This window comes from Camellia sinensis, chromosome 8, assembly GCF_055761805.1.
Source record: "Camellia sinensis isolate YWXY chromosome 8, ASM5576180v1, whole genome shotgun sequence".
NCBI lineage: Eukaryota > Viridiplantae > Streptophyta > Magnoliopsida > Ericales > Theaceae > Camellia > Camellia sinensis.
In genome coordinates, this window is record NC_138968.1 from 199,616,982 (window position 1) to 199,640,843 (window position 23,862).

Consider the following 23,862-nt stretch of genomic DNA (forward strand, 5'->3'; position numbering starts at 1 on the left):
CCCTCTGCCGCGCTGTCCTTTAGGCGTCCAACCGTACTGCCTATAATGTCACTTTATTTCCCTATACACTTATTTATATAATTTTTTAATACATATTTTTTCATAAAAAGTCAAAAAGTTAACCCAAGTATCCATATTTTTTCCCTCAACTTTTAGTCCAAAAAGACAAAAAGTACACTTATTTAGGACACCCCAAACAACACCGTAATGTAATTTGGAATGTGTGTTACTTTAGTCTTTAACCTTTCAACTGTGATACATTTGATTATAAATTTTGAATTTCGTTTCAAATAAAGATAATTGAAGACACCATTACTTCATTTAAGGGTAAAATCGTTAATTTGATAAAATATAAATTAATTTGACAAAAATAAATATCAAAAAATTATTTTTATGTACCAAAGATAAAATTATATAAAAATAATAAATTTTTTACATTTTTATTTTTTTGCCAAATTAATTTTTAGTATATGTTTGGATGATGATCATGTAATGGGTAGTTATTTTTGTTAATATTTTTTTATAGTTATCATGTAATAGATGGTTGTATTTGTTGTTAAGAGATATTTTTGAATGGTTATTAGGTTTAATGTGTAATTGAAATATTTAATATATGAAATATTTTTAATTTTGTAATTTTTTAATTTAATGAATTGGTTAATAATGACATCAAAGTGGTTGGCATGTTTGAATTTTGAAAAAATAAAAATTAATTTAATGAAAATAAATATAAAAAAATTTTAAAATTATTTATACCTTCTCAAAAGATGAAATTATATTAAAAATGATGTATTTTTAATTTTTTTTACCAAATTAATTTTTAATTTCTTAAAAAAATTCTAAAAATAGATTATAAAAAACAAATCAAACAGAACTTTATAATAAAAACTATTCTAGCATTATTCATTAAAAAAAAGTTATTACATTTCAAACAACATACAAGTTAATTAAGCCTCCGTTTGGGAAGTGGGTTGGCTTTTTGGCTTTTTGGCTTTTTTGGCTATTTTAGCCTGGGCTAAAAAGCTTGGTTTGGGAAGGACTTTTTGGCTTTTTGGCTTTTTTGACTTTTTTTGTAAGAGAAGAATGTAATGATTATAGGTTGGATGTGATGTTTTGTTTGTTATGGCTAAAATAGCCTATTTTGTTTTTTGTGGCTAAAATAGCCAAAAAAGCCTGAAAAAGCCCTTGCCAAACACAGGCATAAAAAAATTGTACAACGATTTTATCTTTGAAATAAATCATTTGTAAAAAAAATATCTTTAATTATTTTTATTTAAAATAAAATTTAAAATTAAAAAATTAAAATTAAAAAAATACAAATTTCAAATTAGAAAGACTGTCAGCGTAATTCTGCTATATAAGAGATTTTGGTATAATAAACTTTTTAGAAAGGAATCATGTTCGACTCTATCCAATGTGTCACCTGCGCAGCTTGACACACAATACAATAGTGTTATTTCTCTGTTTATTTTTTTTATTATTATTATTGTTGTTGTTGGCTTAAGAGTTGTTTTAAAAAGTTGATTAAAAGTTAATTTTTTAATTTTTTTAAATGAAAAATTAAGTTATTTTGAATAAAAAAATTGACTTTCTTTTGACTAAAAAAATGTTAAAAAGTCAAAAAAAGACTGGCTTTTTTTTACCCTGGTTGCCAAAACGCTTCTAAAAGGCACTCTCAAGAGTGCAATCGTAAAAGGTTATAAATAAAGTTACCCTAGTACTGATTTTCCAGGGTGGTGGTGGTGGTGGTGGTGGAGAGAGACGAGAGTATATATATATTAATATTAATGATGGCAATGGAGGAAAGTAGCGGTATTACTAGTAGAAGTGACGACGGTGGTGGTGGTGGTGGTGGTGGTATGATTATTAATAATATGAATGAGATTGAGGTCTCGGCAGAGGCGGAGCAGACATCATCATCGTCGTGGAGACTCAACCTCAAAGAGTTCAATTTGCCTCCTCCTCAACGCCGTCGCGATCACCATTCTTCTTTCAGTTTCCGCCGCCTCATTCCCCCTCCCAGTAACTGAATCAACTTTCTCAGTCTCTCTCATTCACATGCATTTATGTATATATATATGGAATGAACCCTTTTTATTTTTATGCTATTTTGCTACCGCTCTCATCTGATGACGTTTGGGTTTCAGAGTCCGAAACTTTACGATGAAGTTTGGGTTTGGTGAACCCATTTCAGTAGTTGGATCGGATCTGGCTCTCTCTCTCTCTCTCTCTCTCTCTCTCTCTCTCTCTCAAGTTGGAGAGAGGTTCTGTCATCTCTAATTAATTAGCCCCTGTAATGTAACCTCACCAGGGTCCCACCACCATTATTTGTATTTTATATTTTGGGCTGTTTGATTATTCATCATCCCCACAAAAATGGTTTTAATTTTCAGGAATAATAATCTACCCATTCAAGCCTACTAAATTATTTTTCAGGAATAGTTCATACACACAAATCTATAAAATAAATGGCTCGGATCATCAATCGAACTAGCACCACCTATGATGAGATGCACAACTCACATAATTGGACCTCTCGCCTACTTGTTCCTTTCTGTTTTAGGAACAACCTGGGGTATGCTTGCACTTAATTTGTTAGTTGAAAACATGGGTGCGGCTCATTGAAAACAGAGATGGTATAGATATCAATTTTTTTTCCTCTTCTTTTTTATTTTAATCTTTTCCATTTGTTTTGGTTTGGGGCATAATACTGAAATATATTAAACAAATAATTTGACATAGTTAGACTCAATTACTAAAGTACTCTAAGAATTTGGTATGCCGGATCTGTACCTCGAAAAACAAGATTGATTTAATTTGCTAGTGAATTTTGCAAGTTAAAAGACTTGGTTAGGAAAGATGGCCTCTTGTATTGCAGCAAAAAATGGACACTATAAGTTATAATGCATCTCATCAATGTGGTCCAGTCCTGGTTAGAATAGCATAAAATTAATGCTGCTAGAAAATAGTACATGATTTGATTTGTTGTTTTGTTTGATGATATGGTAGTATTAGACTTGACTCAACTCAACTCAGTAAGGATTCATCCCAATTACTTGGGTCCGCTACAATTTATTCGTTCCATATGGTTACCTCTATTAAAAACCATATCTTCAGTTAAGTCTAAGGCAATGTTGTGGTAGTTTTAAGATTCTTAAGCAATCAATAGTCATAAGTTTTCAAAGTCCCCTGTCTTGACCCCTTTCCATTATTTTAGATGAGGTGGTAAATCAATGATAGTAAACTTAGAAGGGTGCTTCTTTCTTGTTTTCTATGGCCTTTTAGTCCATCAATGGTATTTTCCATTGTGAGCCAGTATATGACTAACCAAAATATTTGAAACCATGTGTAATCATGTTTCTATGCTTAGTAGAGTCTTAGGCCTCGTTTGGGAACAGGCTAATTTAGTAACTTTTTGGCTATTTGGCTAAAATATGAGCTAAAAAAAACTAGTATGTTTGGGATGACTTTTTGGCTTTTTACGAAAAGATGTGCAAAAAGTAAAGAGAAAATAGAATCTTTAGCTTTTTGGCATGGGTTGTTAGTTTTTTGGCTAATTTAGTAACTTTTGGCTTTTTGACTAAACCGGCTAGTCCCCAAACAAGGCCTTATATAATGATTATTTAGGCTAAGTGTTGATCCTAAATAATCATGCTATATTGTTCAATGCAAAGTTATTTTTCTTGGGTATTGTTCACAACATCCCGAACAATCTCGTTGATCAAAAAAAAAAAAAAAAAATCCCGAACAATAGTGCCAAAAAATCCTATCTTTTCATGCTGAAACCCTTACCTCTTTATCACCCCATACCAACCCTTAGAAAGTCTGTGTTTACCATATTTTCAACCACAATTATAAGCCATATTTTCAACCTTAAAAGCCTAGATTTTCTGTTGTTGTATATTAATTTTGGACTCACTACTATTTAAAGAGTCTTCCCCTACCTGTCCTATGTCAAACTTATTCCAAATCACCGAATAATTTGCAAGTCATGTGTGTTGGTTCTTTGCTGCCTTTGCATTGTGGAGCTAACATCTTTGTTATTTGAAGAGCTCTTGGATTTTTCTGTCAAGATTTGGGACCATTTTCAAGATTAGCAATTTGAGACCCTGAGTGATGAGGGAAGAAAACTCGAGAGGTTTAATTCTTTCGCCCATTGTGTGTTCATGCAAATAGAGAATTAAACAAATAGCTAGCAATGTGGGGAAGTTCTTCTGGAGTTGGTTGGTTAACCATATTACGTGTTGCATCTTGTTTTGTAGACTTGTAGTTAAAAGATTTATGTGTTGTATAATCATATTTTATTCATGACGTCCCCTGCCATTTTATGTGCTGTAGTGTGTGCTTTTTGCAGATGATATTGTGTTAGTGGATGAGACTAGAGAAGGAGTTAACACTAAGTTGGAGATTTGGATAAAAGCACTTAAATCTAAATGATTTAAGATAAGTAGAACTAAGATAGAGTATGTGGAGTGCAATTTTAGTAACAGTAATAATAAAAGTAGAGGAGAAGTGAAGATTGAGGACCAAACACTATCTAAAAGTGAACATTTTCGTTATTTATGATCGATTATAACAATGGCTGGGGAGATTGGAGCGGATGTGGTCCGTAGAATTAAGGCGGGGTAACTTAAGTGGAGGAGTGCGTTTGGGATACTGTGCAATAAACGAATACCCACTAGACTAAAAAGGAAGTTTTATAGAACGGCTATTAGACCAACAATGTTGTATGAGATGGAATGTTGGGAGAATAGATTGAGATAAGATAAGTTAAGAGAGTAATGCCGATAGAAGATAAGTTAAGGGAGAATAGATTGAGATGATTTGGTCATATACAACGGAGACGAACAGATGTAGTAGTAAAAAGATGCGATACAATGATAGTAGATGAAAGTATTAGGAGAAGGGGCAAGCCTAGATTGACGTGGGCTAGTGTAGTAATTAGAGATATGAATCTTTTTAATTTGACTAACGATATGGCCTTGGATAGAGTGGAATGAAGAAGAAGAATTCATGTAGTTAATACCATTTGATTGGACTTAAGGCTTTGTTTGGTTTTTTATTGACAACAAAAGAAATAATAATAGAAAAGAAGAGAAGTAGAAGAGAAACGGGAGAGCATGAAATGCTCTGAGAAAAGAACAGCATAAACAAAACAAAAAACAATCAGATTCTGGCACTGCAGTTTACACACTACCCTCATATCTCTCTAGAGACACTGTGGGATTCCTCTAAAAGGTTTGAAGACTGAAATCGAAAAAGATAATAGGTAAAAAACTTCATCCCATAAAGAACAAGTAGTAAAATATATGTTCTGCCAGAATGTCAAATCAGCCTAAAGTCATTTGGTAATCATTCTGTCATGTGAACTATATTAGGCACTGTCTTCAGTTGGATCTTGGCAAGATTGAAGAAAATAGAAGAGTAGTGTGAAAAAGCTTAATACAGGAATTCAAGGACATTTGAACATTTTCCCCTGCTTTCCCTCATTCTTTCTGCATTTCAGATGGAGGTCTGCTATTTTTGGATTTTACAATAATAATTTATCATAGACATAATTCCATTTAAAGATCTTCGCCATACATGCAAAAATTGTGCACAAGTGGTTTAACATGCGTGAACTGTTTGATTAAAAATTTGTTCCCTCAAATTTGAAAATTCTTCATGCAAAATTATATTCCTTTATTTCTTCTTCCAGGGAAGCAAGGCAAGATTGCAGAATATTACAAAAAGCAAGAAAGTCTCCTTGTAGGCTTCAATGAGATGGAAACTATGAATACATCAGGTGGTTTGCCTGGAAATCTAACAGATGTAAGTTCTTAGGTTACTCATGCTTGAATGCTTCTGCTGTTGTTTCTGTTATTTACTAAAGGATTTATATAATATTTCTCTCTCCTCTCTCTCTCTCTCTATATATATATATATATATATGTAGATTGATATATTGCTTGAAGTATTGATATGTGAAAATTAGACATGACTAAGTTAAAGTTTGGATACAATGAGATAGAACCTCCTGACTTTGCAATATGCTGGTGCCTACAAATGGTGGGCGTACTCTGTGGGTTCAGCTCCAAGCTGAGTTAGTTCTTTATGATTTATTGTGTAAATTGATAATTATCAACAAAAAAAACTATTATAGGTTTTACATGGCTTCTTATGAAACAGGTAGGGGATAATTTTTTGAGTTTGGTTGCATAGATAAAGCCAAGAATAATATGATATGGCCCCTATCCTTGTTGGTTAATATTACTCTTGATCTGAGTGATGGAAGATGCGGGAAATCTATGGTTTGCATGATCTGACTACCAGACTATACACTACCGTCATGTTTGATTCACAATACTAATAGTGAGGTATTAATAATCCTATCAAATTAGTGTGGTATTAACTATCCTACCCCTACCCCATTACTAATAATCCTACAAATTTGTTGGATTAATTATCCATTGGATTAATAGTCCTAAACCAAAATGTCAAAACAAACATAGGATGATTGGGCCCACGGATTAATAATCCTAATCCCATGCTTTAATCCTTCCAATCAAACATGTCCTACAATTACTATCACTTCAAACTTTCTATTTACTGAATGAGGGATATTGCTGTTTTCTTAATATATTAACTTCTTTTTCAGGATGAGCTAAAGCATCTTGCCCAGAGTGAGAGAATGGCTATAAATGTGTCAAATATAGCTAATTTGGTGCTTTTCATGGCAAAAGTATTTGCTTCCATTGAGAGCAGATCATTGGCAGTTATTGCATCAACCCTGGATTCTCTCTTGGACCTCTTATCTGGGTTTATTCTGTGGTTCACTGCTCATGCCATGAAAAACCCAAACCAGTATCACTATCCAATTGGAAAGAAGAGGATGCAACCGGTGGTAAGTGCTCTAAAAATTACCCACATTCAACACAAGGCCTGAGTTCATGATATTGGGAACAACTTCAAAGTATTAATAATCTTTCATGCTTCAACCTCCTCTATTAACCTATCTTTACTCCTCCAGGGTGTGCATCAGTTTCTTTTGTTATGATTCAGAGTGTGGAGCTCTCTATGGATTGTTGATCCTTATTCATGCAGCACTTTGTGTCTCGTATCATATAGATAGTTTCCTTGTTTGTTACGTTCGCAACCAGATTGGTTTATAAAAGCTTACAACTTTCCAATGCTAATAGTGTCAAGATTTTAAATTTCAGTTCTCCTCTCTTCCATCTTCTCGACCAACAAAGATGACAGTAGTAAAATGCCTTTTCCAACATATTTTTAGTTGCTATGCTAAATTTTCTCTACTTTTGCAATAAAAGTCCCATATATGACAAATCATGCATTTGGAGATGCAAAGATGTGATACCAAAGGGCACTTGTATAATTCAATGCCAAAAATAGTAACCCAACCAAACCAAACCAAACCAAACCAAACCAAACCAAGCCTTAAGTCCCATCAAATGGGATCAATTACATGAGTCTTTTTTCTCCACTTAACTCTATCCAAGGCTATTTCGTTAGTATAAAGGGAACGACCTAGCATTTAATCGATTCAGAGTAATAGGCTTCATGTCTGTAGAGACAAATTTTGAGACATGAGGTGTTTCAACACATAATTTTGAGACATGAAGTGTTTCAACACATTTCAAAATTTTATGTTACAAATGTCCACTGTTTAGTTTTTGGACTAAACAGTGTTGATTATTTGAATAGCAGGTTCCTATTTCCGATCTATATTCCAGATCGTTAATTACACATTTTATATAAATAAAACCTCCGATTTATGAAGAACATAATAAATAACATAAGGCAATTTAAGAAAAATAAATATTTTATTGAAATTGTTATGGGTTTTGAACCCTTGAATACAAAGTATAATTCTTGGGTTTGGAACCCTTTACCTATTCATCGCCATTCTGCGTTTGTAGTGTAGGTTCTTGAGTTCTCTAGGCTTCTTTTCTTCTTTCGTGTAACGATTTCTTTAGCTCTTGATTTCTTTCTCTCTCTCTCTCTGATCTTCTCACTTCTGATTTTCTGATCCCTAATCTTGTGTAATAGTTCTCATATTTACAGAAGGCCATTCAGGTGATAAGAATGCCTCATCCTCAATTTGAATTTCAAATTGAATGATAGCGCCATTTGAATTTTGAATGATAGCGCTATATGATTAATTGTATATCTGATTAACCGGATTGATCTTTGGGGTTTCATCCTATGTGGTGTCTTTGCTGTAGGCTCTACAGGTGCCATCTTTCGTAGGTTCCACGTGTCACTTGAGCATTTTGAATAACGTCTTGAGATACGACGTTGTTTTATTTATGCACTTCAATAGATCATATTGATCTTTTTAGGAAGTGATCACCTATAACATTCCTATCATAGGCTTTATACGTGTCATTGACTGATTGACCATATTTGAAATTTTAACATAAATTTGTTGAAATTTATGTGCCAACAATGTCATAAAGGATTCGAGCCGCTTTTTTACGTGTTGGCTGTCAGCTAGTTAACACTAAACCCTCCTCTTTTACCCGGGCTTGGGACCGGCGGATCTGTTAAGCAACCTTGGTGGAGTTCAATGCCAGAAATAGTCAACATTATAAAATTGAAGTTCATAGATTTCCTGATGAAACCTTAAAGTGAATGCCTTATATTGCATATGTGAATAAAGATGCAAACAAATTATGAAATTGCAATTCAGTGGTTTGGACATACATCTGATTTCACCTCATGGTTTCCTTCCTCACTTGCCCTGGTAAAGGGTAGTGGCTATGTTATATGGACTTGGATACAGATGTTGGGTGCAAGTATGTATCTAGAGGTTGGACTCATCAAACCATAAATTTAGGGACTCGGCAAAAAAATGGTACTCTATGTAACTTACAGTGTTAAAAAGACATTTATACCAATTATACAACAATATGTACATATAATGATAGTTTTATATATAATTATATAAGTGTCATTTGAAAAGTATCTAACACATATCCCACACTCTTGTCTGAGTGTCGGGTGTAAGACACATATGATTTATTTTGAAGAGCCTGTGTAACATAGGGTAGTGGAGTGATGTCTTAGTAGTGGTGAACCTGTTATGTAATGTCCCTTTCTATTAGCTGAGCAAGTCGCATGCATGTTTTGATATTTCATGCTATCATACCTTGAGGAGGGTCAGCCATAAAACAATATAGATAAGAGAAGACTATGATACTGTTAGGACTCTGTATATGCCTCCCATGCAAGTTAATATTCGCATTTAACTTCAAAACGATCATGCATGGTACACATCACACATTCTAAAAGATGTCTGTAACATCAGTTTTTCCCCTTTCAATGGATCTACACTAATTAGGTTTCAATTTGCAGGGTATCGTTGTTTTTGCATCAGTAATGGCAACTCTTGGATTACAAATATTGCTTGAATCTGCTAGGCAACTTATGGCAAAGGTATGTGACTTTGACCTGGTTCACTGTCTAGTTAATAAAGGTTGGCTAACCTACATTAGTAAAGACAGGTTAGTTAGTGAGTATCTTATTGCATAGAGACATTTTAACCTATAGTTGGGTTTTGAAAGATTTCAGGCTATGTTAACATCCACCCTCTGGGAAGGCCCCTTAGACAGATTTTTAAGGCCTTAAATTGTTCTCTGTTAATGATAATTATACATAACCATTTGGAATAATAGAAATCTTTGCCATCAATGTATATAGTGAGGAGGCACAAGCATAATGTGAGTACTGATATGTAGCCAAATTGTGTGTGGTAGAAAGGAGCATATATTTGGGTTGGTACTAGCATTACTAGGGCCAAAATTTGATAAATCCTACTTTCTATGTAGTGGCCCTCCCAAATTCAATCCGGCACCCCTAAAATTTTTTCAAAAGCCCACTTTGTATAATGGTTGTCCTGCAAAATTAAATGTCTCATATTGGCCTTCCAAAAATTTAATCCAGCTGTTTGTTAACAAGCATTGGCAACCACATATTAAAAAACTTTGCAATAAATGAGGAATATAGTCTATTTGATTGGTGTAAAATCATAATTAATAAATAAATAAAACTTTTGCTTGAATTCTGCTAGAGAAAAGATATTGGTTTCTTACGTAGATTCTATAGTTTTTTAACTGGACTACTTGCAAAGCACTATGGACCTAAGCATGTCGAATAATATTCAAATAATTACATAGGACTTGGTCGGTGCAACTTCTTATAAGTTGAAAGTTGATAATAAGGAGTTTTCAACTTATTTGAGCTATTTTTATTTCATAAACTGTAGAAAAAACTGCACCAAACTCTCTGACATAGGTTCTCATGATAATAAAAGCTATGAACAGCCCCAATAAGCTTCACCAAATAGGGCTATAGGCTTATGAGAATTGGGTAGCATGTATAAATTTAGACTAGTCTCTTATAATTCTTTATTGGTCACCGATTGTCTATGCAGAATCTATCCCATACCTTTCTTCCGGTCATCCCAATGAAGGATTCTTGGCTCTACCCCTGCTTCCCTGCTTATTACTGAGGATGATATATGTTCAAGAGGTAGCCTATGCTACCTGGATCCTTCAAAATGAATGAAGTCTCCTCTATTTGATGCAATACAACATAGACATGGTTGTCAATGCCTTGGGGCATCTATTAGGCATGTATGCAACATGGAATGAACTGATCCTAATTCGCTAGAACTATACTATTCTTGTCGCAGAGATATTAAAACGATGTTCTCATTTGGACCTATCAGCTAATTTCCCTTGACTTATCTAAGATTTTTGACACTTGAGAGACTGCATACCCCCGAGTCCTCCAATTTGGGACTAGGCAGAAGGGAAATCCCATATAAAAACCTGCAGATGGGATGCAAGCAGTTGGACCTGCAATATGGTGACAGGCTCATCCAACTCGTTATATGCAAAATTATCACACCATGTAGTCAATACTTATCTTGAGAATAGTTGAAAAATAAATGAAGTCATTTTGTAAATAATTTGCTAATTTCAGAGAGGTAGTTGAGTTGTAAAGGGTTTGCTTATTTTTTTTCAAGTCTACAAGGTAACTACCTTCCAATTGATGGATCTATTTGTCTACTGATGTCATTCATATGAGCAATTTTTAGTCGATGCAGCAAAGTAATTACCACAAAATATAGGCTATGCTTGTGTCAAATGCTTATAATGTTAGTCACTTCTTTCATCTCTTCTGTTTTTCTGCACCTCGTTGCAGGTCGGTCCCAACACGAACCCTGAGAAGGAAAAATGGATGATTGGGATTATGGTATCTGTCACTGTGGTGAAGTTTGCGCTCATGGTCTATTGCCGAAGATTCAAAAATGAAATTGTTAGAGCCTATGCTAAAGATCATTTCTTTGATGTTGTCACAAACACAGTTGGATTAGCAACAGCTGTTCTAGCAATCCGATTCTACTGGTGGATTGATCCTACTGGGGCTATAATTGTAAGTTCGTAAGTTCTTCTAAATTATAAACTTGCTTTGGCTAATTAGTTCAGCCTGTGTGCTCTTATTTATTTATTTATTTATTTTTATTCATGTTTCCATGTGCCTTTTTCACATTATTGATCCATGATAATTATATCCGGTATTCCATTTTTTTGCAGCATATGCAAACTTACTATTAACATTCTTCTTTTTCATGAAACAGAGAGAAACCTCTGATGATACCTCATTTTACATAGACAGTTCTTGCAATTAATTTGAGAAGTTAAACCCCTTGTTCTTTCATTAATGATTAGTTAATCATCTTGGAATGCAGATAGCATTATATACAATTAGCACATGGGCAAAGACAGTACTTGAAAATGTGTGGTCACTAATTGGAAGAACAGCACCACCGGATTTCCTTGCAAAACTAACATATCTTATATGGAACCACCATGAAGAGATCAAGCACATAGACACGGTGAGAGCATACACTTTTGGTTCTCATTACTTTGTGGAGGTTGATATAGTGTTGCCTGAGGACATGGTTGTAAGTGAAGCCCATAACATTGGGGAAACGCTACAAGAAAAGCTTGAACAAGTCCCTGAAGTTGAGCGAGCTTTTGTGCATATAGATTTTGAGTTCACTCATAGACCAGAGCACAAGAGCAAGGTGTGAGATGGTAACCACAGATGATGATGCATGATAGCTAGCTAGTATGGATAAAGGGCTCTCCTTCATTAAGACCTTGTTTCTTCTGGCCTGCTTTGGACTTGCATATATATAATAATTTCAATATCACTTTGGATATTTTTTGATTTTATTGTTAGTATCTAATTTGTGGGAGTTATGGATCAATAAGATTTACTGCCATGGATCGTTTATTGGCATTAATAATTTTACGATTGTGCATACAAATTGTTGATTTGAGTTTTGTCTTGTTACCACTGTTATTATGTATGGCAACAGAGTGAGTAAATTTGGTAGCACAATGAAATGTTTGTTCATTCCTTAGCTTCCAGAGAGTGGCCCAATGAGAAGAATGAATGAGGGTAGTAGAGCTAAGCTATTGGCTAATTAAAGCTGGCATTAATTACTATGGGAGGAAGTAGTATTTGTAGAGTTTGTTTTAAAGAAGAGGGAAATTTACTAGATGGATGGTGTTGTTAGATATCCTCCTCCTCATTGTTAGGACTTGGTATTTTGCATGATGAGTATATTAATGTATGTGAGAGGGGATATTCCACTGTTACACAAAATATTACACATGTTGTTAGATAGAATGGAGAATTAAATTTTAAGTGTAACGGTGATATCATTTTATATAGTATTACCGATAATAAAAATTACAAATGTGATTAAGTGGGCTAAGTTTATCTTTCACATGATCATTTGTTGTGAGAGTTTGTTTATTAAATAATGGTATTACTGTGTCACCGCATGTTGTATTCAATATTTTCTTCACATATTCAATATTTACTTGGAAGGAAAAGGTATCTAAAAAAGAATAAAAAGTTCAAATACCATAATGGATACTATTCCGGTTTCCTGAGGGTCTCAACAGAATATCCTTTTTTAGAATGCCCTCTCTCTCTCTCTCTCTCTCTCTCTCTCTCTCTCTCATCTGCACCCACGCACTTTGATTTCATCCTATTTGGATTATTTTGTTTTCTTCATTTCCAATAAAAACATTTGTTTTCCTATTTTAGTTTAAGATAAATGCATGCCTTAATCCCTATTTCTTGAAAAAATTTATTAGGTGTTGGGTGGATACTCAATAGTAATGTCACTTCTCTTATATAATATAATATACACATATATATATTCTTACATACTAGTTAATCATTTTTTAAACAAATAACTATTAGAGTTTTAAATTCGTTATTTATTACCGTCCAAATTCGTGTCCAACAACACTACAAAGTAATCTATAAATATTTATTTATATGGTGATATAACTGTTTATTTAAATTCATCAATTATAAAAAAAAAAAAAAAAAAAAATTATATAAACACTAATTTTAAGAGAGATAAAAGTGATGTAATTTAAAGGGATCCAAATAAAATTTTAAATTTTTATTAGATTTAAATTTAATGAATGATTGATAAATTAAAAAAAAAATTAGAGATCATTTTAAAATATTTTTTTGTCAAATTTAAATTTAATGAAAAAAAAATTAAAGAAAGATGCTCTTACTAGTCAAATAAAAAAGACAGCTTATATTATCAATAAGCCAGTTTGAAAGCCACGTATATATCTATCTTTGCTTTCACGGACTCCACACACACACTCACTCTTTGCGTCTCTCATGAAACGGTAGGTAATAAACCGAAGGAAAATAGAAGAAAGAAAGAAAGGAATGGCTTCTCTTATGCCGAATCTATATTATTCTTCTCCAACTCCAATTACAGCAATCCTTCAATCCAAAGACAAACCACCCACCACCACCACCATTCAACAAATCACCACCATCACCTCTCTCTCTTCTACCAGAGTCGCCACCTCTCTCTTCGCTGTCCTCCCCAAGCTTGAACCCCCTCCTTCTCCTTCTTCTCCTTATCCATTACGGGTTGCCCAAGTTGACCAACCTCCTGCTACCACCACCCCCACCACCCCCAAACCCCAACCCCAACCCCAGGAAGAGCAGAGGAACGACTTCTATGTCAACCTTGGCCTCGCTGTTCGGACTCTCCGCGAAGACCTTCCCTTCCTCTTCTCCAGAGACCTCAACTACCACATTTACAGGTTTATTTGAATTTGAATTCGAATTCACTTTAATGTGTTCATATTTATCTGTTATTAGGTAAAAGGTTTTCGATTCTCAGAGACTCTAGGGTTGGTTTTTGCTTTTTATCATTGGCAGGGACGACATAGCCTTTGTAGACCCATTGAACACCTTCGCCGGCATTGAAAATTACAAATTGATCTTCTGGGCACTACGTTTTCACGGTCGAATTCTGTTTCGTGAAATTGGCTTGGAGGTGCTTAGGATCTGGCAGCCTTCTGAGAATGTCATATTGATTAGGTGGAATTTGAGGGGTATTCCTAGGGTTCCATGGGAGGCAAACGGCCAGTTTCAGGGCACCTCTCGCTACAAATTGGATCGGAATGGCAAAATTTACGAGCACAAAGTCGATAACTTGGCTTTCAATTTCCCCCGACCACTGAAACCGGCAGCCTCGGTGCTAGACTTGGTGCGTGCGTGTCCGGCCAGTCCAAACCCCACATTCTTGTGGGGGCCTGTGGATGATGTCTCGTCTTCATGGCTGGAGTTTTATAGGGCAGTAAGGGAGACACTGGATTGTCAAAATCACTTGACTGTACATGATCGGCTAGTTACTTGTTCATAGTAAAGCATATGGTAGCAATTCTGAATTTGAGCAGCCTACCTACCTACCTCACAACTACAAGTATAATATACAACCAAATACTAGTATTTTTTTTTTTCTGCAAATTATTAGTGTGTATTATTATATGGACTGTGTTGTATAACTTAGTTCATCAATGACAAATAATGTTCTTGGTTCGAGGATATATACACGGCCGTATTGTATTGTATTGTATGCTCATAGGCCAGGGATGCTGAAGGTTTGTGTCTTTCTTTTTCTTTTTGTTTTTTGTGTGCCAGTGACCAATGGAGGCAATGAAGCTTGGGGCATGCTCTGTGGTGGTGGGTACATAAGTTTTCAATATGTTTTCATACACAAAATCTTTTCATATTGTTTCTACTTTCTTGTAAAATAGGCTCATTGGTCTTTCTTAGATTGAAATTGTTCCTTTGCTTGCATATTGCATTGAAGGTATTAAATAAAAGGATGCTTATTTACATGTTTGAGAGTATAACTTGTAGTATGACAAAAGATTTAAGGATGAATTCTTTAGTTTCCTAGTTGTTTTCTTTCAACCATATCAATGTTTTGGCAATATGGTTTTCGTATCCTTCTCTGAGGCTCTTTGCCAAGTTGGTGACTTTATAATATTTAGGTAGTCTTCCGATTCTGAGTATATGCAAACTTGAACCCAGTATTGTCGTATTATGATGTAATTTGTGACAGTTTATGATCTGGCAATGTGGTATTAGGTTCCATGTCAAGAGAGCTGAAAGACATTGATTCATTTTTTATGAAATCAACATACAGTAATGCATTGTTTCTAGCCAAGTTTTGATTCAAGTATAGTATGCATGCCAGTGCACCAGATCCTATGCCTGATTGTTGTGTTGTACTTTGAACACCATTACTGGTTGAAATATCCTAAATTTTGTGCATAAACTTTTTGACTCTCAAAGCAGGGTAGCTATCAGGTTTTTATTGAGTTTTCTGGTTTTTCTGGTAAAAATTTAATTTTCTAGTATAAAGTACTATTACTATCAAACAACAAAGTGGCAATGGATAAATCATCTTGACATAGAATCATTCAAACATCAACGCTGGGTTTAAATCATGAAAACAAGGAATAAATCAAATAATAACTAGGTGCCTTGGGAACAATCCCCAGCGAACTGGTCAGCCCCATGAGATGTCCTCGGCTGATCAATCCACACCCCGACCACCCAAAAGATGAAATAAAATGAGGGAAAAGTTTTCGTGTAGATCCTCTTATCTGATTTACAACTTCATCAGAAATTAACAGGTGTAGAACACCACGTGATTGTGTGCTTGATCAATGGTGTTTCATTCCATAAAATCTTAATTCTTTCAAGTTTCAGACACAGCCAATTTATACAAACAAGGAATAATTCATTACAACTTAATTAAGTAAGAAATTACTCTTTTTTCTAACCAGAAAGTACTTCCTTCAAAGTGACAGGAAAAGAGGAGGCACACTAACTCCTTTATAGAAGCTTCATCCCACAACATGTGAATTGGATTTTTGGCATGTCACAGAGTCATAAACGAATCAAAAACAGAAAAGAAACGTACCCAACCCAGCCATTTTTATTTGCATTGCCCTTGAGAAAAGCCCTTCTAATCACGGAACGGAGTGAGATCAATTTTGAACTGTTGCTTCCCCTTGCTAACCCTCTTTAAGATTTAAAAAGAAAAGAAAAGAAATGGGAACAAAACAAAATATTTAGTGTTGGAATTTGGAAAAATTAATGAGTATCAGGCATATGAGAAACAATCATGTAGATGGATGAGATGTGCAGCATAATGGAAGGCCTCTAACAGGCACTAATTTATTTTGTTCCCTTTAATTGTCTGTCTGTCTCTCTCTCTCTCGCTCTTGCGTGTGTGTGTATTCAGTGCCCAATTTATATGGCACTGCTCTAGAAAACAAATGTTAATAACAATCAAGACAAGTTCTCTATTGAACAGTTACAATTCATATTAATGACAGGTAGAATGACTTACAGCAATTGCGATTAGCTCTTCTAGCAATTCCTCCAAATGGCGCAGAGGCTGTATTCATACATATGTGGGCAACATTATTAGTAATCTGCTAAACAGGATGCTCATGGCAGTAATGAAGGCTACTTCTGTGTATAAAGAGATCTCTGACAGGAAGTAAACACACTTTTTCTTTATGAAATTAGAAGACAGGAAGAAAACAGTAAGAGAATAAAAAAATCGATTATCACACATCTCTCATGTCAAAAGATGAGATATTGAACAAGAATATTCGGAATCAAACAGGGAAAAATCAAAACTTTGGGACTACCCGGCAATTCATGCTGTACACTTGAAACTTACCCATTGGGTGGAACCATCAACGGGAGCACTTCGAGGATCATCATGCACCTAAGCACACAGGAAAAAGCTCTTAAAAGCCTACCAATGCATAGAATAGAGGGTAAAATGAGGGCTATAACGGAATATGGCTTTTGAATGATCATGCTATGAAAAATTCTAAGTGTGCATTCCATTAACCAAAAGAGCCATGCAATATGAATGAGAAATGCTCTATAATATCCACAATTTGACATTCAACAAAATCATATCAGATATGATTGTTTTGATCAGTACAGTAATGCATGTTATTTAACAAGAGAAACAACTAACAACAGAAGTGAAAAGGAATATTTTATCCTTGTTTTCCACGCTAAGAGAATCAGTACGGGGAAAGTTTTCTTTGTCAAGTGAGAGCACGATACCATTATTATCAAATGGTTTCAAGAAAGCAACAAAATTTTGCCAATGTCTATGTTAGAAGAGTCAACAAGTTTAAAAACTCTCATCCTTTCTCTTTGACAGTTTGCATCACATAAAATCTCTCTCTATATCCCCTTTTTTTTGCTTCCATTTATGCAGCAATAGCTCTTTAGTACAAGAAATTGCAGTATATAATGCAAGAGTTAGTGTCTTACTTGTATCATGTATACTTGAGAACTTAGCATTAAAGTTATAAGAGAGAATCAGACACTACTTTTTTTTTCCAGAAAGCTGGTTTCGGAAACAATTAGCCAAACAAGTTTTGTTTTGTTTTGTTTTTGTCTTTCCCCACAAAAAAAAAGGAAAAAGAAAACAGAAAACAGAAAACAAAAACACAACCAAGAGCATAGCTCAATTCTGTACCTCCATGAAAATTCCATCAACTCCAACAGCAACTGCTGTCCTTGCAATGCATGGTATCAGTTCACGGAGACCTCCACTGGCAACACCACCCCCCTCGAGCTATTTGAGAAAGAAGGGACAAAATCAACATGATATATACACAAGTAAATTTGATTTAGAAATCTGCAACTAATTGGAGGTGATAAAAGCCAGAAAGAGTCAGTTACTGCTACAAAAGGGATCAGAACTTAACACAGAAAAGAGAATTTACTAAAAGCGAAGAGAACACTGATTCTGAAATTTTTTAAGAGCCCATAATAATTTGAGACAGTATTAGCTACGAACTGTTATTTCTCTGTTAACATTCCTTGCCAGACAAGAGCCATGTACAAAGAATTATCAATGGCACAATGTTTTACGTGTTAAAGATGCACAAAAAGTGGGGTGCTGCCAGTACAAAGCCAAAAAGAAGCAAAAATAGCTAGTCCCAGAAGTGTCTTATACTCCTCTGGTATCAAAAGACTTCATAAAAGCCCAACAAAGTGGTAAATTACAATTCAGTGGCAAGTGGGGTAACTATTTACAATTCAGTGCGAAAGTTTTTAAATTTGCAGTAGAGGTGAGATCTTCAATCTTTATAACAAACATATGGAATCTGTAAGTCGGAGGGATTTTTTGGACAAAATTACCCCTCAACCCATTATATCCCAAGCATGTTTACCATCATCCACCATTGTGAAGACATCAGCCATAATCATGTACAAAGAGATTCATGTAAAGTTCTAAAAAAAAATTGACATTAGCAATAATCAAACTATGAAGAGAGAATAAGAGGTTTTACCCGTATGTATTATGTACCTAATGTCATGGAGACAAAAATGTCTACCAAAATTAGCAATTTAGATTAACCTAGCATACTTCTTATAAAATTTCAGTGATACCTAACGTTCTAATTTTTAAACATGATTTCAGAAATGATCCACACCTGTCTTCCAGCAGGCTGTTGCAAAGAATGGGTGATATCAGCCACCTGTAGTCAGAACCAAATTATCAGATCCTTCAGAAATAGTAATGTGACCGCAGGCAGGGTGCAGCCATACAAAGAACTATTCCTTCAACAGAAATATATCATCTAATAAACTGCATAAATAATTTACTCACAATGGGACAATTAGCTTCCCTCATCCATTCCAAGTTGCGCGGATCAACAATCAAATCATCTGTGAAACATAACCAATATATTAGCTCAATAAAAAAAATGACATCAATAATGCATCAATGACTTTAATCATGGAACACTTATAGCAAGAATATAGCTTTACTTCAGATCAACATCAGCTAATAAATTAACAGCTTCAATTTGTGGAAATTGAAATGGAAGACACCACTGTAAATTATACAAAAGTTTCTAATTTGAATCCAAGTGAGCAGTGGTCACTAATCCATGGAAATGGGGTGACAGATGGCAACCAAAAGAAGAAAAGAGGGCCATATCTCTGCCACATGTTTAAGTTGTTATGGTGTTACAGTTTGTATTGATCCCTAAAGGCCTTAGGCACTCAAGTAAAAATAATTAAACAAGTTAATATCCATTATTCTTATATCAATATACTACAGTAAACGCCAAATATAACTGTTCAGAAGCCTGCGGCAGATAGCACTGGACAAGAAATTTAAGATGACTTACTATAGCCAAACATAGTCCCTCTCTCACAAACCATAACATTTTCATTTCCAGCCAATCTAATCTTTTCAGCAGAATTTACCATGACCTGCAGATATGCATCATTAATTATACAAATGGGACCAGAAAGGGACAAATGTATATATCCTAGGCCTTTGAACTTATTAATGAAGGTTCTAACTGATTGCGGATGAGGTTAAAAATCTTAAACTCACAGAAGGGGCACAGAATTGGCCTTTCTTAATATTGATAATTTTTCCAGTCTTGGCAGCTGCAACTAGGAGATCTGTCTGTCATTTCAAGAGGTTGTCAACAAGATGAATTGATAGATATATATTAGGCATCTTCATATCTAAATTGCAAAAAAATTTCATAGTGGCAACTAAAACCTATTAATTCAACCTGTCGGCATAAGAAGGCTGGTATCTGAATAATATCTGCAACTTTGCCAACTGCTTCACACTGAGAAAAATAGTGTCAGAAACAGTTCATGCCATGTTGAACATTGGTACTACACCATCCCTTCATCATCATTTAGTTGTTGAAGTTAGCATTGGCATGGCAAGAGGAATAAGAATATTAAAAATACTAACGGACAATATGCACTAAAGAAACGAACATGGAAACAAAGATTTCACCTGAAGATGTTGTGCCAATACAAGTTCCTCAAATAATATATGGAAAAAGTCATTTATAAAAACAGAACATAAAAAGGTTAACAAAATTGAGTACATCACCCAAGATTTTTGTCAATAAAACAATACATCTTAACACTTTCGACTTTCCACTTTCCACTTCATCAGCTTCTCCTTCAGAAGAACAAAATGATGAGTGAAAATAAACCCACCTACATAAATAATGGTGCAGCAACAGAAGAACTGGTAACAAGCTTGCCTATGCAACTAATGGCACGGAGTATGGGAATATATGTCCGCAATGGGAGCCCATTAGGTAAACAGTCCATTTGCCAATGGTATAGAAGAAACAAAAATATATCATCTTAAAAGCTTATGACTTTTAAGTGATGTCAATACCATTTGATGACATCCTTAATGAAACAATTAATGAGAAGTTAAGTTGAGAGGGGTCCAATGTCATTATATCATGCTGTAACACCATATACGAATATCTTACCAAGTTATTAGCTGAGAAAGTTAAGAAAGTATTTCCTAAGGTTACTGATGAGACTCAGTCAGCTTTTGTGTAGGGTAGGAGGATAAGTGGCAATGTATTTTTGGCTCAGAAATTAATGAGAAATTATCATCGGGTTGGCAAGGTCCCAAAAAATGTGCTGTTAAAGTTGACTTGATGAAGGCTTATGACAATTAAATGGGATTTCTAATAGGACACGAGTTGATAAGGTTCCCCTTAAAACTTATTATTGACTGGATCAAAATGTGTGTTGATTCCCCTATATTCTCAGTTAATATTAACGGGGAGCTATATCAAATGCACTGTTCTTGGAAACTAGAAAACGTAAAGGCATGAGTGGTGAAAACAAAAACAAAAAAGCAAAAACAAGGTTGTTGCATGGTGTTCGATAACTACATACTATATGCTCCGTGGTTTTCTATAGGCACATAAAAATCAAACATAGAAGAACATATATATACCAATAGAACATTGGCATTTGAAAGAGGAAGAAAAAAGTTACCTGGATGCTTTCATGAACATCAGTCACTATGGGAATATCATAAGCAACCTTTACCTTCTCAAGGATCTAAAACCAGAAAGGATTAATGCATATGAGTAAAGCATTAAGGGAATTCTGTTGGCTTAGATAAGCATGAAATTCCAAATTGAAGGCTTGTTTAACCATTATACCCTTGAACTTGACTCGCCCCATTGCATTTTCTATGGCATTGAAGTAAGGCCAAGTTTGGGAAGACTAAAAAAGTGCACTTTTTGTCTTTTTGGACTAAAAAATTGAGGTTGAAAATATGGATGTTTGGGTTAACTTTTTGACTTTTTATTGAAAAATGTGTAATAAAAAATTGTAAAAATTGATTTGTAGGGAAAAATTTGAATTGGGAGTTGTGCAGCCGTAATTGTTGACTTTTGGTGAATAGTGTTTTTTTAGCTTTTTGAGTAACTTTTTGGCTTTTTGACTTTTTTGGATCTTCCCAAACTTGGCCTAAATATCAGTCCATTGCCTAAAGTGGGAGAATTGTGAATAAGGGAAGACTCCACTGTGTTTCAATGCCGTGTGATGTGATGTGATCATTTTCATTTGAAATTGAAATATTCAAAACTTCTAACTTCATCTGCAAAATGACTTCCATTAACATAATGGTTCCATCTAAGACTTTGAAATTAGTGTGTTTGATTTGAGTTTTTTGGATTAAGTTTTTTGAAAATTGAGTTTTTTGTTTTTCGTGTTTTTTTGTTTTTAGTGAATATTTTTAAAATTTTAAGCATTTTTTTAATAATTTTCTAGATGCACCTTACTTAGATGTATCTAAAAGTAAAAAATTTATGAAAAAATATTTTAAAAAATTAACAAATACATAAAAATACAAAAAATATACTAAATTTTCGTTTTTTTTTTTTTTTTTGTATTTTTGGTATTTATTAAATTTTTAAAAGATTTTTTCACAAAAATTATACTTTTTATGTGTATTTATGCTAAGTGTGTTTAAAAATTAAAAAAAAATTACTTAAAATATCAAAAAAAAATTCAGTAAAAACAAAAAAATACGAAAAATAAGAAAGTAGAATTTTTTGAAAATTGTTTTCAAAAAAACAAAACCAAACAAGCTGTAATTTTTGTTTCATTTTTTTTTTTTTCCCTTTGTTTGACACATAAATATAGCAGGGCTTAAAATATGAGCACACACACATTCATGTATCCATATAGAGGGAGGGAGAAAGAGAGCGAGAGCAAGAGCAAGAGCAAGAGCAAGGTATTAAGAAGAAGAAGAAGAAGCTATCAGGTAATACCTTCAAGCCCTGGTCAAGGCCAGGACCACGAAATGATTTGGAAGACGTCCGATTGGCTTTGTCAAAGCTTGACTTGAAAACTAGAGGCAACCCAAGTCTAGGAGAAAGCAAGTGTAATTCTCCATTATTAATTATGTACTATATATATACATACATAGAGATTATAGTATGGATGAAACCAAAATTATATGATAGCAATACAGGAAAAAAAAGCGAATGTCCCTGTTTAGGAGATTTGAAGAGAAATTTAGAAAGGAAACTGGAAGGTAGATAAAATGCGAATAAAATATATCCACGTTTTACCTAATTTCACACACATTTTCCCTTTCACTTTCCAGATCTCTCCCCAAATTTCTCAACCAAACATAGCATAAAGAAACTAGGGATCCACCCACAGTGTGCGTGCAGAGAGTGGGAGAGGACATACTTTGAAGTGATAGCCTTAATGTGGTTGGCCATCCGTAGAACATGTTCCTCCGATTCAATCACATTGGGACCAGCCAACAAAAAAAATGGTTCCGCTGTCTGATTAAGATTTTGATTGAATAATTTTCCATCACATCAAGTGTTAAAAAGCATTAATAAATATAAATATATGATGATGATGCTCGTAGTATAAATGCGAATGTGTATATGAATATGCAATTGGAATTGAGCAAAGAGTTAACGAACCTTGAGCTGGTTGAACAGCATTGCTGACGAATCCATGTCCAAGTACACTAGATTGAACTTAGAAAAAGAAAAATACACCAAAAAAAAAAAAGCTGCATACAATGTAGGAATTCAAAAACGAATCATTTGAGAACGATAAAAGAATAAAAAAAAACCTCTCACAAAAAGAAAAAAATCAATAATATACGGTGCCTACACATATAAAAATGGAGGAAGAAAGGTACCTTATGTTGTGATCTGATCAGAGATAAGAGATCTGAGATCTAATCCGGAAGTTCTCTCCACAGCGAAGAGAAACACTGCCGCTCTCTCTCTCCCTCCCTCCCTCCTAGTTATTTAATTTTAGTTCTGCTTTTTCTTCTTCTTTTTTTTTTTCTCTCTTCTTCTCCTCCTCCTCTTCTACTTGGACTTTGTTACAGTCTCACAGATAGAATAGAAGTGGTGTAATAAGTGGAAAAGGGTGGGATGCGATGTATGTAATCGGTTCGGTCGGTTTAGGTGAAATTTTATACCCAATTGATAATATGGACTATATTATATTAAAAATTGGTACAGATTTAATTTTTTACCAAATCACATCAAATTGCACTGATTCAAATGGTTTGACTCAATACAATTTAAATTGAGTCATTTCTTAAATTTATAGTAT

At 34.3% G+C, this 23,862-nt stretch overlaps 3 protein-coding genes across 6 annotated transcripts; 2 read left to right on the plus strand and 1 right to left on the minus strand.

The window, feature by feature from the left end:
* Nucleotides 1–1,635: 1,635 nt before the first annotated feature.
* On the plus strand, nucleotides 1,636–12,319 carry LOC114266057 (metal tolerance protein 9). Its single transcript, XM_028206954.2, has 6 exons — nucleotides 1,636–2,022; nucleotides 5,699–5,811; nucleotides 6,638–6,883; nucleotides 9,355–9,435; nucleotides 11,209–11,439; nucleotides 11,756–12,319. The coding sequence occupies exons 1-6, from the start codon at nucleotides 1,788–1,790 to the stop codon at nucleotides 12,098–12,100; spliced, it is 1,251 nt and encodes a 416-aa protein (XP_028062755.2). The 5' UTR covers nucleotides 1,636–1,787; the 3' UTR covers nucleotides 12,101–12,319.
* Nucleotides 12,320–13,691: 1,372 nt separating this feature from the next.
* Nucleotides 13,692–15,249, plus strand: LOC114266092 (uncharacterized). 2 transcript variants are annotated; one of them, XR_014339096.1, is made up of 3 exons: nucleotides 13,692–14,168; nucleotides 14,287–14,833; nucleotides 15,052–15,249. XR_014339096.1 is itself a non-coding variant. In XM_028206989.2 (2 exons), the coding sequence occupies exons 1-2, from the start codon at nucleotides 13,783–13,785 to the stop codon at nucleotides 14,771–14,773; spliced, it is 873 nt and encodes a 290-aa protein (XP_028062790.2). In that variant the 5' UTR covers nucleotides 13,692–13,782; the 3' UTR covers nucleotides 14,774–14,957. The 2 variants fall into 2 exon arrangements, 1 of the variants encoding a protein (XP_028062790.2); XM_028206989.2 differs by lacking the exon at nucleotides 15,052–15,249 and having other exon boundaries at nucleotides 14,287–14,957.
* An 824-nt stretch (nucleotides 15,250–16,073) lies between these two features.
* ATKDSA1 (Aldolase-type TIM barrel family protein) lies at nucleotides 16,074–23,661 on the minus strand. 3 transcript variants are annotated; one of them, XM_082884908.1, is made up of 14 exons: nucleotides 23,438–23,661; nucleotides 23,214–23,305; nucleotides 22,969–23,066; nucleotides 22,542–22,638; nucleotides 21,256–21,321; nucleotides 20,004–20,063; nucleotides 19,817–19,891; nucleotides 19,605–19,689; nucleotides 19,079–19,137; nucleotides 18,903–18,947; nucleotides 17,939–18,037; nucleotides 17,117–17,164; nucleotides 16,778–16,825; nucleotides 16,074–16,447 (listed from the first exon to the last, which is right to left on the minus strand). In XM_082884908.1, the coding sequence occupies exons 2-14, from the start codon at nucleotides 23,247–23,249 to the stop codon at nucleotides 16,391–16,393; spliced, it is 873 nt and encodes a 290-aa protein (XP_082741034.1). In that variant the 5' UTR covers nucleotides 23,250–23,305; nucleotides 23,438–23,661; the 3' UTR covers nucleotides 16,074–16,390. The 3 variants fall into 3 exon arrangements, with proteins under 3 accessions (XP_082741034.1, XP_082741035.1, XP_082741036.1); XM_082884909.1 differs by having other exon boundaries at nucleotides 23,214–23,270; nucleotides 23,438–23,658; XM_082884910.1 differs by lacking the exon at nucleotides 23,214–23,305 and having other exon boundaries at nucleotides 23,438–23,579.
* Between the last annotated feature and the right edge of the window lie 201 nt (nucleotides 23,662–23,862).

Coding starts and splice junctions, on each gene's coding strand:
- LOC114266092 (XM_028206989.2), top strand. CDS start 13,783: ATGGCTTCTCTTATGCCGAATCTATATTATTCTTCTCCAACTCCAATT. Junction 14,169..14,286: donor CTCAACTACCACATTTACAG/GTTTATTTGAAT, acceptor TATCATTGGCAG/GGACGACATAGCCTTTGTAG.
- LOC114266057 (XM_028206954.2), top strand. CDS start 1,788: ATGATGGCAATGGAGGAAAGTAGCGGTATTACTAGTAGAAGTGACGAC. Junction 6,884..9,354: donor AGAAGAGGATGCAACCGGTG/GTAAGTGCTCTA, acceptor TTCAATTTGCAG/GGTATCGTTGTTTTTGCATC. Junction 9,436..11,208: donor CTAGGCAACTTATGGCAAAG/GTATGTGACTTT, acceptor ACCTCGTTGCAG/GTCGGTCCCAACACGAACCC.
- ATKDSA1 (XM_082884908.1), bottom strand. CDS start 23,249: ATGGATTCGTCAGCAATGCTGTTCAACCAGCTCAAG. Junction 23,067..23,213: donor TGCTGTTCAACCAGCTCAAG/GTTCGTTAACTC, acceptor AATCTTAATCAG/ACAGCGGAACCATTTTTTTT. Junction 19,690..19,816: donor GCCAATTCTGTGCCCCTTCT/GTGAGTTTAAGA, acceptor GCATATCTGCAG/GTCATGGTAAATTCTGCTGA.